We start from the raw sequence: 17319 nt of genomic DNA, 5'->3' as shown, positions 1-17319 counted from the left end.
CCAGTGCCAACCTTAGAACACAAACATGTCTACAGTCACATAATGTACTGGCATATCAGGATTCTACTCATTTATTTTCATTGTATGTGTTAGACCACTGAACAGCAAGGACCCAGATTATGCCCCTTACTATTATGCACCTCAGTATATCTCTCATATAATACAAGTATGGCCAAGGTTCCAATTTTTGGGATGATTACACTTTTGGTATTGTTCCTACTTTAGTATTAAGTGACCGCAGTTATAAACACAGTCCAGTTTTAAGGCTCCCTTAACAGCATTATAGTAAAAGACCACTGCATAATGCACACTACATTTAATTTCAAGTCAGCAAGACCTGGATCTACTGGAGCATTATGTAATGGCACAACTGGGTCTATGCTGTTGGCAGTTATTGCATGTTATACATGTCAAAAAGGTGCATCCATTTCTCCCTTGCAAAGCATGCAAACCTGTTGGTTCCAGGAGGTGCAGATTTGTGGAGCAGACTTGGAAACACTTTAGGGGGTCCAATTAGCACTGACCCATTAGAGCCCTTCTCGGTTGTTTCAAGACCTGGAATAATGAGTTGAAATTTTATACATACACATGCAGTTACCAAACTCATGTGTAGATTATACTTCAATTATCAGATTTTAAAATAAAATTTCAGTACATCTGCTTTATAATTCTGCAAAATGGAACTTCTTATGTACTGACTTAATCAGTAATGCTGACTTTTTTATATATCACTGTTATATAATGTTACACCATGATTATCATTGGAGAAAATTAAGTTCCTGAATAATGTTTAAAATGTAATCTGTTCTTGCAAAAAACACCTGCTTGTGTTATGATAAAATATTCCCTTATATCATAATCATGTTTTCCACTATTAAATTTGGGGATATACTTCAGCATTTTTCTGTGACAGTTTTAACAGCCCTTTCAAAAGTAAAGTATCTTACTGGCCATTAGCAGGTTTAGTCATTCTGCTTCATGGGAAAGGGACAAAATTCAATGCACTTTCACATAAACTTGTATAATTTGTCAATGAAAATTCCTATTTTGAGATGAGGAACATCGGGGAATAAAATCTAAAAGAAACTGCATTTCTTATACCTAAAAGGTATTATGATGATGTAACTATCATTATACGACTCATGATGATGGGTACTTTTAACAAGACTGATTGACACCTTGTATGAATGCACATATGACACACATTTAGATTCCTTGATGTAAAGAATGATGTCACTGAGCAATGGTCATGTGAAAGGAGTAGATAGATGGAGTCAAAGTAAAACAACAATAACAACAAAATTCTCAATTTATTATGACAAAATCTTTTATGGTATATAACATCAGGACAGTAACCTGATCCATAACTCAACTGATAGCAAAATGACACTGAATCACACATGACCCTTTGGATTTCATGAGATAAGACATACTTTCATTACTGAACTCAATGTCTTACAATCAACCAGATCACGCTGTGCCCGTAAATTTAAAAATAACACCTTAAAATAAACAAGTGTGTGAACATCATGCACAGTTTATGTACTCTGAGTGCAATGAAGACTGTAATGTTCATAAATATTAACACAGCTCAATATGAACATGTAACCACTTGACATCTGGATCAGCCACCACAACCGCATTTTTATGAACACCTGCATCCATAGTTTTGTAATAATTTTAGTAAAGGGTTTTATAATTTGCTTGTAAATCCTACCCTGGATGGTTTCTGTTAATACTTAAGATGGATTGGTATAATAATAAAGATTACATTTCTTACTGTGGCTTTCTCACTTGCCATTTCTAACTTGGGGGCACAAGTCACATCTATATATTGGACATGGTTAAAGTTGATGGTTTCCATTTGCTTCTATTTCCTAAACATCTAACGGTATCTATACATACTTGGTATAAATGTCTATTGAAGCAAAACAATTTATACTGGGCATATTCACTCACCACTTTGACCTTGGGATTAAGGTCACAGTCCAAAAAGACTTCTTCAAAGATTCACTTCTACATTTGCTTATGTTTCCTAAGCCTATTTATAGGTTATGTTCACACAAGGTCTGTCTCATTACGCACAACCAAACATTCATTTTGGCACACATTAACTCCCACTTCTGACCTTGGAGTCAAAGCATGAAGATTTACTGCAACGCTGTGAAGCGTAAATTTAGCATGCAGGTCTTTTGGTCTGCTTGTAGTGATACCCTGTATTAATATATAGTCACATCTCCAGTTCAAAGACATACTAAGAGAGAAACTGTTCGTTCTTGGGAAATGCTGTGCTAGTCTTTCATGTAAACCACATAAGTATGATGAGGAATGAGCATCATTTATTCATGAAATCTGAAAGAAAATAGCCTGAAATAGTTTTCAAAACCTTCCTGAAAAATATTCATAATTAATAAGCCCATCAATTGTCTCAGTTCTGTATTCTCTGATCAATTTTGAAGGCAACTTCCTTACTAAAAGGCTGATGTGTCACTTGTCTATATATGTATCTCACAGAGAGAGAGTGGGAGAGCAAGAGAAATAGATGAGAGATAAATGTCCCTCATCAATTAGCTATAAACAACACATGTTCTGTTAATATCAGAAGATACTGATTTGGGTAAATTGTAAACTAGACAAGAAAGCTAAAGCAAATATCCAAATTATTATAGTTTTGATTCCACCACACCTCCCACCAATCTCATTTATAACATTTGTTTAAGGTATTTGCCCACAAATGATGGAATTAATTTCCTTTTGTTTTACAACTTAATTTTAAAAAAACATGTTACCTTGGGGGTTACAATATTCTGGATGATGTTCTGCTCTGCACTGGTGATCTGTTCAAAGTGCAACATGATTAATGGAAAATGTAAAACCGATCACAAACATTAAGATATAGCACAATGATATATGCAGTTTTATTACATATTAATTACTAATGATACACAAAAGTTTTATTTTATACTTAAGGGACTAGAGCTTAATTTTTCAAAATGACAACAAACCAATTTCCCTCATTATTAATGAATACATTGTTTTTCTCTTTCCAACGGAATGCTTTTAACATTATTAACATCCCAAATTGTATTACTAGTAAAGGTTTCCTAATAGATTATGAAATATTTTGCTCAATAGGCAAGTGAAGTACATCTGTCATTATAGAAAAAGACGGCAACTCTGAATAAATTGTTTCATATCAAAGATTATTACATGCACTGTTTCAATAACTTCCACTGCTAGTACAAGTAAAATCATGGAAAGTACCATATGCAATCACTTATAAGTCAAGTCCAACTGCACAATGCAAAATGTGCTGGCTGATTTGGGTCAGTGCAGTCTATTTGCAGTAATCAGTTGAACAAACATAGACCATGATGAGATGGCAGATCAGGGTTTATGTTGTTTGCAGCTGGACTTGACTTAAATACAGATATATAAAGTAACCTCTAAAGGAACTAATCACTGCCTGAAATAGTGCTAGTTAAGTATCTATTTATGAATAACAAACCAATTTCTGTAACAAAATAAATGATTTTGAAATAACTGGATTGTATGATACAAGGTGTATGGCGTTTTTGAAAAAACTATTTATTTATAAAACTGTTTCCATCCAGGCCTCATATAAGCTTTATAGTCATAGTGACAATTGTTGAATTAGCAAGAGCCGACAAATGCTTATCTATGAACCAAAATTATAGTTTTTGTTTTCCCCAATCATTTTAAAATTTGCTGTTTTGTTATATACAACTTGTGACATCATCCAGTACGACTGATTATTAACACAAATTATGTGGAGTTTGGATGATAGCTTTTATTTAACGGTATGTCATCCTTCAACTTTCCAACAGAGTCTTATGCTTGTATTATTCATTTTAAAGGTGACAAAATTCAGATTAAATAACTCAGTAATCCATGACCAACGTGACAATTCATCAGACTCACCTTGTGAGGGTTTAGGACTAGACTGACCGGCACCTTCTCTCAGACTGGCCAGGGCAGACAGAGTGTTGAGTGAATTGCTGCTATCTGCTGAAAATTTAGTTCCTTTTTACTTAATATATTACTACCTTATATTCTTGCTAATAAGTCATGATCAACTTCAAACTACATCAGATCATGGCATATACTGTTTGTTCTTTTAATTACTCCTAACAAAGTGCATGGACACATAATGCGAAAGAAGACCCGTGTTTGTGCAGTCTGCAGCTGGACCCAACTTACTAACAACTAAATACAGTAAACATTTATTCCTTATATACATTAAACATATATTTTCATGGATATCAATGTTAGTGATACCAAAGTACGTTTTGGTCAGTAATTAACATTGTTCACTTGGTCTCTAAATGTGTAGTGTTTGATCTGGAGATCATTAGAATTTTGTGGAACATAATGTGGCTGACAACACTTTGGTGACTCCTTTGTGTCCATTCTACTGCATATTTATAAATGTTTTACTTGGTCAACTTAAGCATTAGATGCATTCCATGCACATCACATCACTTAGTGTACATAATACATGTTGTCATCCATTGTTGTACATACCGCTGATCATTAACACAACCCTATTGCAACAATTAGGGTATCAGAATGTAGCTGCACAATGTTCTCCATAAAATATAAATAAAAAATAGATTCTCTCTTTACAATAAGTAGCTGTGATCAGGGGTCATGAGGAAAGCACATTTTTTAGTAAATTATGTTTCTCCTTTAACACTTACCTGATCACATTACATTAGGGTAACTTTCTTTGCTACCTCCAAATCCAGCTCTCCTGCAAAGACCAAAAAAGGCTTTTCTGTCTATATATTATATAGACAATGGAAAACAACTATTATTGGTTATCTCCCCTTTATATACACTAAGAATCTACCCAGTTTAAACCAGTTTTGTAATGAAGCAAGACCTTAAAGGATTCTCACATTGCAGAGAAGGTGGGAGAGATTATTTGGAATGTGATCAGGTAAGTATTAGAGAAGAATTATAATTGACTAAAAGAATTGCTTTCTCCTGCAAATACATTACCTGATCACATTACCCTAGGAGAATGGGTAAGAGTAGTAAATACTGAGCATAATACCTCTACCTGTGTCACCCAGGAAAAGCATGTATACTCTACTAATGGAAGAAATTCTCCTAATATTAGCTTAGCACAACTAGTGACCTCAGTTCTAGACATGTGAGGAGATCCCTATGTGATTCTGCACTTAATAGGTATCACATTTAAAGTATTACCCAGGTAAATTCAGCAAAAGTCCCCAATACCACCAGTTACAAGTTTGTGCTATCACAAGTGGGGGGTGGTTGCATTATGTGCAGCTACCAATGGCTCGATGAGGTTCAGTCTTCTTCTACCATTTCCAGCAGATAAAAGCTGGTGAAAGTGATCTGGGCATGTCATCCAACAGACTCCACTATGTCTTAAATGGAGATATTATCTGAATGTCAGGTCTGTGGAAACTGCTCATATTTCATGAGTAAAGAATTTCATGAGGCATACACGTTCCTAAGAGAGGTCTGTGTATGCTGAATTTATAACTCCCGATAACCAAGTGGCTAGTGCTTGTGGTGTTATGTCTTGCTTTCCATACATGAAAGGCAGAAAAAGCCTGCTCCAGCCATTGCAGATATTCTCTGTACGCTTCAGATAATATTTGAGAGCGCGTATAGGATCTTGGAGCTTCACCTCTCTTGATGTAGCGATCAAGGAGAGGGGAGTGAATAGTACTTTGTTGGTTATCTAGTGATGGCAGCCTGTTTTTGGCAATAAAGCCAGGTTGTTAATATTGGAACAACTCATCCACTGGGACTGAGCTGCATGTAGTTCGGGTCCATGGAGATGGCCTGTAGCTCACTGACTCTGCATGCTGTGGCAAGCGCTATCAGAAAACAAGGCATATGAAAAGTGATTGAAGGATGTGGATGACAATATGTCAAACTTGGATGAGTTAAGAAATGTCAACACTCAGGAAAGATTCCATTTTGGGAACAACATGACTCAGCATGGTCTAGATAGATCAAAATTGGATATAAAGCTGGAAAGTTCTTGTTGTGTCCAATATGTCTTGTATATGATGTCATAACTTGTCCTAGATCAAGGACCAATATACTGACGTGGGCTAAATTCTTGGCTTGAATGAGAAAGATAAAGAAGTTGGACAACTGAGGAATGGAGGCACAGACAGAGTAGGGTGACATCTGCTCAAAGATCCCACCCAATTGTTGGATGCAGCAAAGATGGCTTTTATTACCATGAGGTTGATTTGAAAAGCCAATGTCTCAAGACATCCACTTTCCACTAACCATTGTAAAGTCCAATAGCAAGTGTGCTCCCCAACCTGACAGACTGTCATCTATACAAATCTTGATTTCTGGTTTTGGGCTTTCAATGGGTATTCCTGCTGCAAGCCACTTCCTGTCTTGCCACTTAAGAAGGAAGTTTTTGATGTGTGTTGCTATCATAATATTTTGATCTAGATGGTCTGTGAAAGGTCACCTTTGGCATAGAAGGGCCATTTGTAATGGGCACATGCAAAGGTGGCTAAGGCATAGCTGCCATACTTCCAGGCTCACAGTAAGTGAAAATAGGGATAAGAAGTCACGAATTTGGACATGAATCAGTGAAAAATACCATGACAATAACTCCATCCACTCTGACCATCAATACTACACTATATCAAGTTCGCAATATAAAACTAAAACACTACATATATGTAGAAATATTTATTTATCAAGATATGATACTATGGCAGACTTGAACTTCCTCAACTGCTTGATCATAAATTTGTTTTCTAAACACATCTTGCCTATTGGTTGATCTTGGTGACTAAAATTGCTGACAAATTTTCTGCAGCTAAGTAGGCCCTAAAGTATGTCTTATTTTTCCTCACTAGAGAAAATACTTTTTCGCTGTCACTGTTGCTGTGAGGAATGCACGGGAGCTGCAGCACATTTGGTTCTTCCACAGGAAAATTTGGAAGCGATTTTTTAGTCCGGGAACATTTGTCAGAATAAATGTTCAGCATGGTCTCCAGCTCATAAAGATAGATTGTGTTCGACAAGAAAACTCACAAACAATGCTTCAGCGTTGGTAGCCTGCAGGTCTTTTGCCGATGGCTTAAAATATTCCAGAGCTGAAATCTGCGAATTCTTAATTTCCCAACGTCTGTGTGTTTTTTGCAACTGACGTGCTTCCTCACATCATCTCTGAGTGCAAAAAGCATGATGAATATCAATGTTTAATGGCAGAATGAACGGCCAATTTTTGATATATTCCAAATTAAACTTCACGTTCTGAGTAATACATTTCTTTTTCATTGGTGGTGAAGACATTTTCAAGATCATATATGCGATGCTGAACAGTAACTCAAATCAGTGTAGGTGATATATGCGCAGAGCAAAATTCCGGTTAGGCCCCAGTTTCTCTCAAAAGCATTTGTAAAACTACTCTTGTACAAACAGATTAAAATAGGCTAAAATGCTTGCTACCGGGTCAACTGTACTAATCGGCTGTAGATCTACAAATATCGCAACCACCAGTACCGGACTGCGAATATCGGCAACTGCGAATATCACGACTAGCGCTTAACGGGAAATCTGTTATTTTATTAAAGATTTAAAATAATTGAGGATTGGAGAATTTGTGAATTTTTGGCTTGTGGCATGAATCCATGAATCTCTGAAAAAGTCGTGAAATTCACACCAAATTCGTGAGGGTTGGCAGCTGTGCTAAGGTACAACAAATCTGCTGCTGCAATGAACAGCCAGAGGAGCTGAAGAAACTTCCTAGCCAAGATAAACATTCTGTTTGAAATCCTCTTCTACACATGAATGATGTTTTCGATGTGTTTGGGAGGGAGACACACATGATTGTGGTGTGTAAGGAATTCCATAACCGAGATGGATAAAATGTGGAGAAAAAATAATATCCAACTTCTCCATGTTTATTATCCACCCTAGATTGCACATGAGCGTAAGGTAGTTCATACCTTGGATAAAAATCAAACTAACCCAATATTTCTGAAAAATGTCATCCAGGTACACCACTGTCATTGTGGAGGAGGCTGTACTGAACCTTCAGATTTTAGTCTAATGCTTCTGTGAAGACCCAATGGCTTAAGTTGAGGCTGAAAGGAAGACATGGAACTGATATGATGTCATATGGATTGAAATGTGAACATATGCATTTAATAGGTCTAGGCTGATCTGGTAATCATTATAGTGAACTTAAAGATGGATAGACTTTGCTGTCTCCAACTTGATTTCAAGGCCAACATGAATGGGCCAAGTCTGGTGAGCTCCATCATAGGTCTCAATTGCCATTGGATTTCATCATCAGAAACAGACTGCAGTAGAAGCATTGAGTGTACGGCATTAGTACAACTTCCACTGCCTATTTTATGAGTAAAACCTTTATCTCTGTCTGTAGTATGTCTGCCTTCATGGGATTGTTTGGGTTTCCATTATGAAGGAGGTCATCAAAAGTGGAGAAGGCCTGATAAACAATATGCTTAGGACCAACAACATGACTTGGATTACTCGATCATTTTGTGGAAAGAGATTGATTCAAGCCTGATAAAAATGAAGGAGTCTGGCACCCATGGGTGGGTTGCCAGCAGGCAGGGGAAAATGTTAGTCACCGATGGGTGTTGTAAGGCTTGGAGGAGAAGAAATGTGTTCAATCTCTTCTCCTGCCTGAGAGGTATGGGTGTATAGCCTCCTATAATTCACTGGGCTATTGTGTCATCTTTGAGAACTGCCACTACTGTATCCCTGCTGTTTTGACTGTCCTTTCTATGGAATGATCATGTGGTAGGTTGTCCTGATAAGGGGCTTGCACTGACACACGTAGTGGTAACTCTTGTGTCACCTGCTTTCTGATCTCCTCAATTTGTCCCCTGAAAAGAAGGGGAGAGCAAAACAGAAGAGTCTGCAAGGCTGCTACATGGTGGGACATCAGAAAGGAAGAGAGCATCTATTCTAACCCATGTTGCAGGAGGTCATCACCTGCTTTCTGATCTCCTCAGTTTGACCCCTGAAAAGAAGGGGAGAGCAAAACAAGGCTGCTACATGGTGGGACATCAGAAAGGAAGAGTGCATCTATTCTAACCCATGTTGCAGGAGGTCATCAGGGAGTTAGCCATGGTGTGTTGAGATTCACTACCTTGGTGTTACAGCTCACAAATATAAGACATAACTGCTTCCAGCCTTCTCAGTGAGGCAAAAAATTGCCAAGCATTTTAATCAAGTAGTGAGGAAGTTAATATAATGTTTTTCACTAGCTTGATGGTGGCACTGAAGACTTCTGATCGACTTTATAATAGAGCAGTGTTTTTATGCCAAAATTGAAAACGATTTTGTAAACATTAGGCATTAACAAACAGTATGTATCATAGTGTGACTTATACCAATGAGACGAGAAGCTAGCTAGGAAATGAATCATGGAAGTTGCATTATTGGGGTCGTGTATTTTTGCTGAGAGACATTCAATGATTTCTGCAATTTATGCTGACTGAGGCAATGTACTAAATGATGGACTACATCGTCATAAGTGGCTTGTCTGGAGGATATTCTAGCACAAAATTCAAAACTGGTTTAAACCAGATATACTGGCGGCTATATAGCAGATAGAAAGAGGAGATAACCTCTAAGATTTGCTTCCCATCATCTATATAATGTATAGTCACAAGGACATTTTTTATTTTAGGTTATGAGTTGTTTATTCTTTCATATCTCCTGGAAGGCTGGAATCAGAGGTAGCAAAGAAAGTTATCCTAATGTAACGTATTTGCAGGAGAAATGTAGATGATGCACACATATAGTTTAATTCATCTAATCCCATGAGCAAAAACCACACTACTGGTATAGAAAATAAAACAAAAGTCATGAACACAAAATACAACAAAACTGGTGTTGTTACACAAAATATCAACTGAAAAATACAAGTGAGATATACATTATATATAACCTTCTCAATATTCAATAATACAAAAAAATCAGATTCAATTCTAACATATAGCAGCAATCATTACCTTTAGAATCCAATAGAATCTGACGTGTCTTTTATCTTGACAATAAAGTAAACTAACTATAGAGAAACAAATTAAATGAAGAATAATTTATTACTGCAGTCATGCATTTTTAATGTATATTAATACAAATGCAGTTGAACTGATTAAATTATATCCTACAAAAACTTAACAAAGTAATGTACATACTTGCTTATAGATTGGGTTTAACTGTGAACAACATAGACCCCGATCCACCACTGCATAATGCACCAGCACTACTGATTACTCCTAACGCAGACCCTGATCCACCACTGCATAATGCACCAGCACTACTGATTACTCCTAACACAGACCCTGATCCACCACTGCATAATGCACCAGCACTACTGATTACTCTTAACAAACTGTATAGACCCAGATCTGCTAGCACATTTTATGATGGAAAATCTGGGTCTATGCAGTTTGCAGTTGGACCTCACTTGTTCACAAGAGATGAAATGAAAACCAAGTGCATCATCCAGCGAATACAAATATTTCCATGTTCAATGTGTGTTTCTTGTCATATTATATAGATTTTTTCCTCATAGGTGTCTGTGGACTCAGGTTTGTTCAGTGTCAGGATCTCATGTCTCCTAATTTGAAATTTTATATAAAACATAGAATCTCTGGTTAGTAGCAACTACCAACTCTATCGAAATCAGTAATCGATAAAAAACAAAAAACAGGGAAATAAAATAATCCTCATAGTTTAGCATTGTTATTTTGTCTGGTGGATCTTTTGATCTGGATAATAATTTAGGCATAAAATGCACATACTGAAAGTTATTATTCCCACAACCAACATTAAAATGGAAATATTTCTGAATATTTTATGGGCTGGTTTCATCCCGCCTCTGATCGCCAACTCCCCAATTTAACAGATTTGTATGTTTTGATCCCGCAGCAACTGAAGGCATTTAATTTTACCCAAAGTAAGCATTTTAGGATTAATATCTAGCTGTATCTTCACTTCTATAAAGATATTACTCACAAAAAAGTCAGACAGCAGTAACTCCAAACTGCCACAATATTATGTAAGCTAACTCTTCACATTTAACATTTTATTGAAAGCAATAAAAGAATGCTGCCATATTACAAATATATCTGCAACATCTAACAAGGAAAATATGGGAAGTCTTGTTTCATAACAAAAGGCCATCTCAAAAGTTATTGAATTTAAGTTTGGTTGCAAGTTGTTTTTTAGTAACTTACTGAGTTAGCATCTTCTTACAGGATTTCTCAGACTAAAAACAACTTAAATACTTGTATATTTTTTTATCTTACCTTGGTTGAGAGAGGATATAGAGATTGGGCTCTGAAAGTACGGCTCTCCTCCAAAAACACTGTAATTATGATGTCTGTAATAAAAGAAAAACACATTAACATCTAACAATGTGAATTAATTTATTTTCATGTACATAATCTTTCATGATTTTGCAAACAATTACATTAAGTGTGTTGCTTATTAAAATGGTACATATGCTTCTGAAGAAAAAAGATACCACAACAGAAGACTCCCTTGTTTCCACCTTTTCTTTATATTGAAAAGGTGTTGCTGAGATTCATCCTAAATGAATTAAACTGGAATAAAGAGTGATTCTTACTTGTGTGACTGAAAATTCCAAAAATGTGTTAACCACTGCAGTCTTCATTGTTCAAACTTTGTGTTAATACTTGATGATTAAAAATAGTCATAAGTGTATATAGGTAGTACATAAAAACTATGAATATGTCTGGCTATTTTCACAGGTTGCTCTATCGTACATACAACTGTGAATATGTCTGGCTCTTTTCACAGGTTGCTCTATAGTACAGACAACTGTGAATATGTCTGGCTCTTTTCACAGGTTGCTCTACAGTACAGACAACTGTAAATATGTCTGGCTATTTTTGAATGTTGCTCTATAGTACAGACAGATGAATATGTGTGGCTATTTTTGTATGTTGCTCTATACTACAGACAACTGTGAATATGTCTGGCTATTTTCACAATGCTCTATAGTATAGACAACTGAATATGTCTGGCTATTTTTGCATCTGCTCTATAGTACAGACAACTGTGAATATGTCTGGCTATTTTTGCATGTCGTTCTATTGTACAGAAAACTAAATAGGTCTGGCTATTTTCACATGTTGCTCTATAGTACAGACAACTGTGAATACGTCTGGCTATTTTCACAGGTTGCTCTATAGTACAGACAAACTGAATATGTCTGCCTATTTTCATGTTACTCTACATTCAACTATAAATATGTCTGGTTATTTTCACAAGTTACCCTAAAAACAACTGTGAATGCCTATTTTTGTATGTTATTCTACATACAACTATAAATATCTCTGGCTATTTTCATATGTTTCTCTATAGTAAGGACAACTATCAAGCTATTTTCCCATGTTGATCTATAGTAATGACAAGTATTAATAGATCTATTTTCACATGTTACTCTATAGTAAAGACAACTATTAATATGTCTGGTTATTTTTACATGTTCCTTTATAGTACAGACAACTAAGAATATGTCAGGTTAATTTCACTTGTTAATCAATATTACATACATCTATGAATAAGTGTGGCTGCATCTTCAGAGGTCTCACTAGGATATTAAAACTAGGAGTCCAGTATTCCTATTTTGGTAAATATAGGAGACCCATCAACAAAAGCTTCACTCCCCTAACAGAAATGTGGAACATTGCAGATCAGAAGAACCAGTGGTTGCCAACGAGTTTAATTTTCCACGTCCTTTTCACCAGTGACATATAGCTCTTGTTAGCCATATAAGTGAGACTGGATTTTGTCAATCCAAGGAAAAGTCTTATTCCAAACACTAAGAACCTTCTTACACTTGACTACTATACCATCCAAAATATCAGTTCAAGCAACTTTAGCACTCTTCTGAATATCATTACAATCTTTGTCATTTTGCCATTTAACCCCAAAATACTTATCCAAATTTGCATACAGCATTTTGACCAAGTCCAAGTCTCAAAGTATCTTGATATAGAGGTGTCATGCATGATCAAAATTAACATAATGATGAAATCTAAAGTTGTTCACATGTACTCTTATAATGACCACATGTACTATATTTACCATATATATTGGGACACGATAAAATAAAATAAAAATTTCTGTCCCAGAACTTATGGTGAAAGTTTTGTTTCCACCTCACTGATATGTCCCAAGACTTAAGAAAAAAAATATGAAAGAAACTAACATTGTATTGTTATCATTTATTCCTTTTTTTATCATGAGCATTAAAGAAAATATATCCATGAACTCCATATATGTAGCGTAGGAATCCATACTGTAGCATGTATCACTTATGGCCAATAAGACACAACACATTGTTCACTGACATGAACATTGAGAAATAAATCATGTTTGGTATGAATGTTATCCAACTGAAGTCAGATCCAACAAAGTCACAAACGAGAGGGAGATAATCAACCCATTGCGTGAAGGCATGGCACAGTGTTAGGTGCAAAATAACCAAGACTAAATTATATCCAGGTCAACTATATGACAGCACCTCGCAAATAAAAATCATTTTTTGAAAATACATTCACTTGAGTACAAGTGACACTCTTTTTCCTAGCATGGATTACAAAAAGTATTATTAAAGCTGCTGCTGTGTATACTATTTACCCAAAGACATCACTGTCCGTTTGTATTAATTATAACTACAGATGAAAGGCTAAGGTGGTAAATAAACACAACTAGCAGCGAGCAGTAAACTCATTGTTTGAACTTACCAAAAGGACATCAAAGATGAAGGTAATTTTTATTACACAGCAAGCTGACCTTGGAAGCCAACTTTGTATACTTTTAAGCTGATTTAAAAAAAAAAAAAGGATATCAATACAAACATTATTTTATTACAAACCAAGCTGCCATGATGATGCCGACTAAGATTCTTTTAAGTGTGCCGATATTTTTTTATTTTTTTTCAATATACAAAGTCAGCCAAGATATGTAAGCTAACTTCGGTTCCTTTTCACCAGTATTCACAGGAAATTTGAAAACAAATTGAAACAATGGAACAATTTTTACAGTGACACAATGCAGTGCTTCATGCATGAACACTGAGACACAGCTGTTGCCCAGAAGATTTGGAGAAAATAAAACCATTTGATGAATTTTTGAAGGCCAGAAGAGGTGATTTCGCCAACAATATGATCATAAACATGGGTGAAATTCCAGTGTATTTTAATCTCATTCGTGGATGGACTGTCAATAAGATGGGGGTTGAAAGTGTGAGAATTAGCACAACTGGTGCAAGTTTTTAAAAAATCTTATCTTAGTCCTTGCAGTTTCCACTTCAGGAGATGTGTTCCCTCTAATCATAATTTTTCATACAATGTATGTCTCGAAAAAACTGTGTCCAAGAACATACAGTTCACAAAAAATTACATTAAAAATTAATGCATGGTATCCAAATAGTGTCCCAACATTTAGGGTAAATATTGTACATCTCTGGGTCTTTCTGCCTCTGAATTCAGTCACTGTAAATATCAGCACATTTTCCCATTCAGCTGCTGCTGAAGTCTTTGAACATGCTGCTAAGCTATTCCATCATTTTCTTTTGATGTACTCTTATAATGATAACAGGCTCATCTGTTGGTTTTTTTTTCAGCCACTGAATTCTGTCATTGTAAATATAACACAGCTAAAATGATCAATTGATCAACATATCTTCCCACTCAGCAGGTGATTGAAGCAGAACTGGCAAGTCTCTGAATTTGCCGCCCAGCTATAACAGGCATATAATGAACATGCATGTGATTTTCTGCATACCAAATTAAAAAAATTGCATCCAAATATGCACAATTAACCATATCTGACACCTCTGATCTTATATATTGCTTAACAGCACAGACAAATTTAAATGTGTCTGACAATTTCCACAAGTATTTTAATATTTTCCTTTCGGAATAAAACAATTAAGGTCATTAGTAATCTCAAAATTCCATCTCTTTTGGTTACATGCAAGTCGTATATGGCAGATGATAATTATATAATGGATAAGCTTGCAATTATGTTCATTACCACTGCATCAATTAGGACCAATCACAGTCATTAATACTGCTTCAAAAAGGACCAATCAGTCATTACTGCTGCTTCAATTAGGACCAATCAGTCATTACCACTGTTTGAATTAGGACCAATCAGTCATTACCACTGCTTCAAATATGACCAATTACAGTCATTACCACTGCTTCAGATATGATCACAGTAATTACCACTGCTTGAAATAGGACCAATCACAGTCATTACCAGTGCTTCAAATAGGACCAATCACAATCATTACTGCTGCTTCAAATAGGACCAATCACAGTTATTATCACTGCTTCAAATAGGACCACTGAAAATGTGGAGTATTCCATGACTTAAATCAAATACATTTTTTCTTTGGTTGTTCATGTTTGAATTAAAATATATTATTTTGATGTTCTCATCTGAGGCACATTTAGGGGATATATTTTTGGTGACTAAGGTTTTTCTGTTAGGATAACAATGATACATCATGAAACAAAATAATGAATTAATGTATAAAGCCAGAAAACATTTCTTCTTTTTCAGAAAATAAGCTTGGTTCTTAAAGATGTATTCTTGTGACTATACAGTGATTAAGGCTTCATTGATTCAGCTGAATCTATTCATGGTGAACAGCGCCCAGTAAGCTTTGATATTCTAAATATAGTTACAATACATCTGTCTAGGCAGTCCAAGTTTCCTCTTACCCTTGTCATCCCATTTTTGATATTTGAACATTTATGTTTGGGTGTAGGGTCAGAGTCCACCCCTATCAAAAAGTTGGAATTTGCAGATACAATCTGGTGTCAGCATGGGGTAGTCACTTACTAGTCGGCCCAGCAAACTTGATAGACCTTTCATTGAGATATACCTGCATGAAATCGATAGAAATATGATTTATTTTCTCAGAAATTGCGATCATAGCATTCGTTATGTCTTTAGTCCGCAGACAGATGAGATGAAAGTATGTTGTTGCTGAAATTTGACCTGGATCTGGCCATTTGCATTCCTAGTCACGTGACTATACAACTCTCACAACCTACATGTCAATGACATCAGAGGTCATATGGTCATGTGATATCAACAATAAACCATTTCTAGTGTTGCTGCAGGAAAACAAATCTAAAATAAATGAGACTAACTTTTATGGAAAAATGAAAGAAAAAAACTTCTCAAAACATTTATTGTGAAAACAATGACCAAAAATATGTAAATGTTGCAGCAATTTAAAGAAAACCAGATTCACTACACAAAGAGCACATGTCAATGTGGTAGTCACGTGACACCAACAAAAACATCGCTGACACTTGCTTGTTACTTCTTGAAAATGGTTTTCTCCACCCTGCTGCAATACACACAGGTTTCTGTTCGTTGTTCTCAGAATAAATATGTTGAGAATTAAGTGTGTATTATATTTATTTACAAACATTAAGTGACTTCTATATATGTCCAAATTCTATGTATAACAAATTTGGAAATTTGTTTATTGTCGATATCACGTGACTATATGACTCCGATGTCATTGTCATGAGGTTGCGAGATTTGTATAAAGACATGATGAATGCTATGCTCACGACTTTTGAGAAAATAAATCATATTCCTATCGATTTCATGCATATATATCTTGATGAAAGGTCATTTAAGTTTGCTGTGCCGGCTAGTAAGTGGCTACCCCATGCTGACACCAAATGGTGTCGGCATATTCCAACTTTTCAATAGGGAATGGACTCTGACCCCAACATAAATGTCCAAACATCAAAAATGGGGTGACAAGGGTCTGAGGAAATACGGACTACTCTCTAGGTAAATTTGTAATTCATTCACTTATCTTCAAGTAATAAGCTTGGTGTTTTGTTAGAATAAGCAATATTTCACTGACAGCATGGTGTTTTTAAAAGTTTACAATGCTTCACTGACTCAGGATGGTCTTTCAAGGTAATCTGCACCAGAACAAACTTTGATATGCTAAACATAGTTATCGATAGTCACTTTGCCTTGTCTAAGTACCAGAACTTTTTTTCAATTTGTTAATTTTTCTTCAGAAAGTTAACTTAGTTCTTTCTCATTTTTAAAACATAGTATCTGATACTACTTTGTTACAATACAGTGAATAATATTTAATTGAGTCAGCGTGGTATTGTTGAAAGATCAAAATTAGTACTGGTTAATTCTCTGATGGGTTGAAAAATCATTACAATGCATTGTCTTGGTAAATTCTGGCTAGGACATGGAAAT

At 35.6% G+C, this 17319-nt stretch overlaps 1 protein-coding gene across 6 annotated transcripts in view; it reads right to left on the bottom strand.

Moving 5' to 3' along the window:
• The window catches only part of LOC149776237 (zinc finger protein zfp-1-like), an 88958-nt gene that overhangs the window by 35755 nt on the left and 35884 nt on the right, over window positions 1-17319 (bottom strand). For 4 of the 6 annotated variants that reach the window (XM_089942638.1, XM_089942639.1, XM_089942635.1 and 1 more), the window contains exons 9-12: window positions 11334-11407; window positions 3943-4029; window positions 2790-2837; window positions 453-555 (exon numbers count right to left, since the gene is read on the bottom strand). In XM_089942638.1, coding sequence (XP_089798764.1) covers window positions 453-555; window positions 2790-2837; window positions 3943-4029; window positions 11334-11407 — 312 coding nt within the window. The remainder of the gene's footprint in view (window positions 1-452; window positions 556-2789; window positions 2838-3942; window positions 4030-11333; window positions 11408-17319) is intronic. The other 2 variants (XM_089942637.1, XM_089942640.1) reach the window with 2 other exon arrangements.

Source organism: Sinohyriopsis cumingii, chromosome 18, assembly GCF_028554795.1.
Source record: "Sinohyriopsis cumingii isolate HCF-2022 chromosome 18, ASM2855479v2, whole genome shotgun sequence".
NCBI lineage: Eukaryota > Metazoa > Mollusca > Bivalvia > Unionida > Unionidae > Sinohyriopsis > Sinohyriopsis cumingii.
This window is presented reverse-complemented; position numbering and strand designations above follow the sequence as displayed.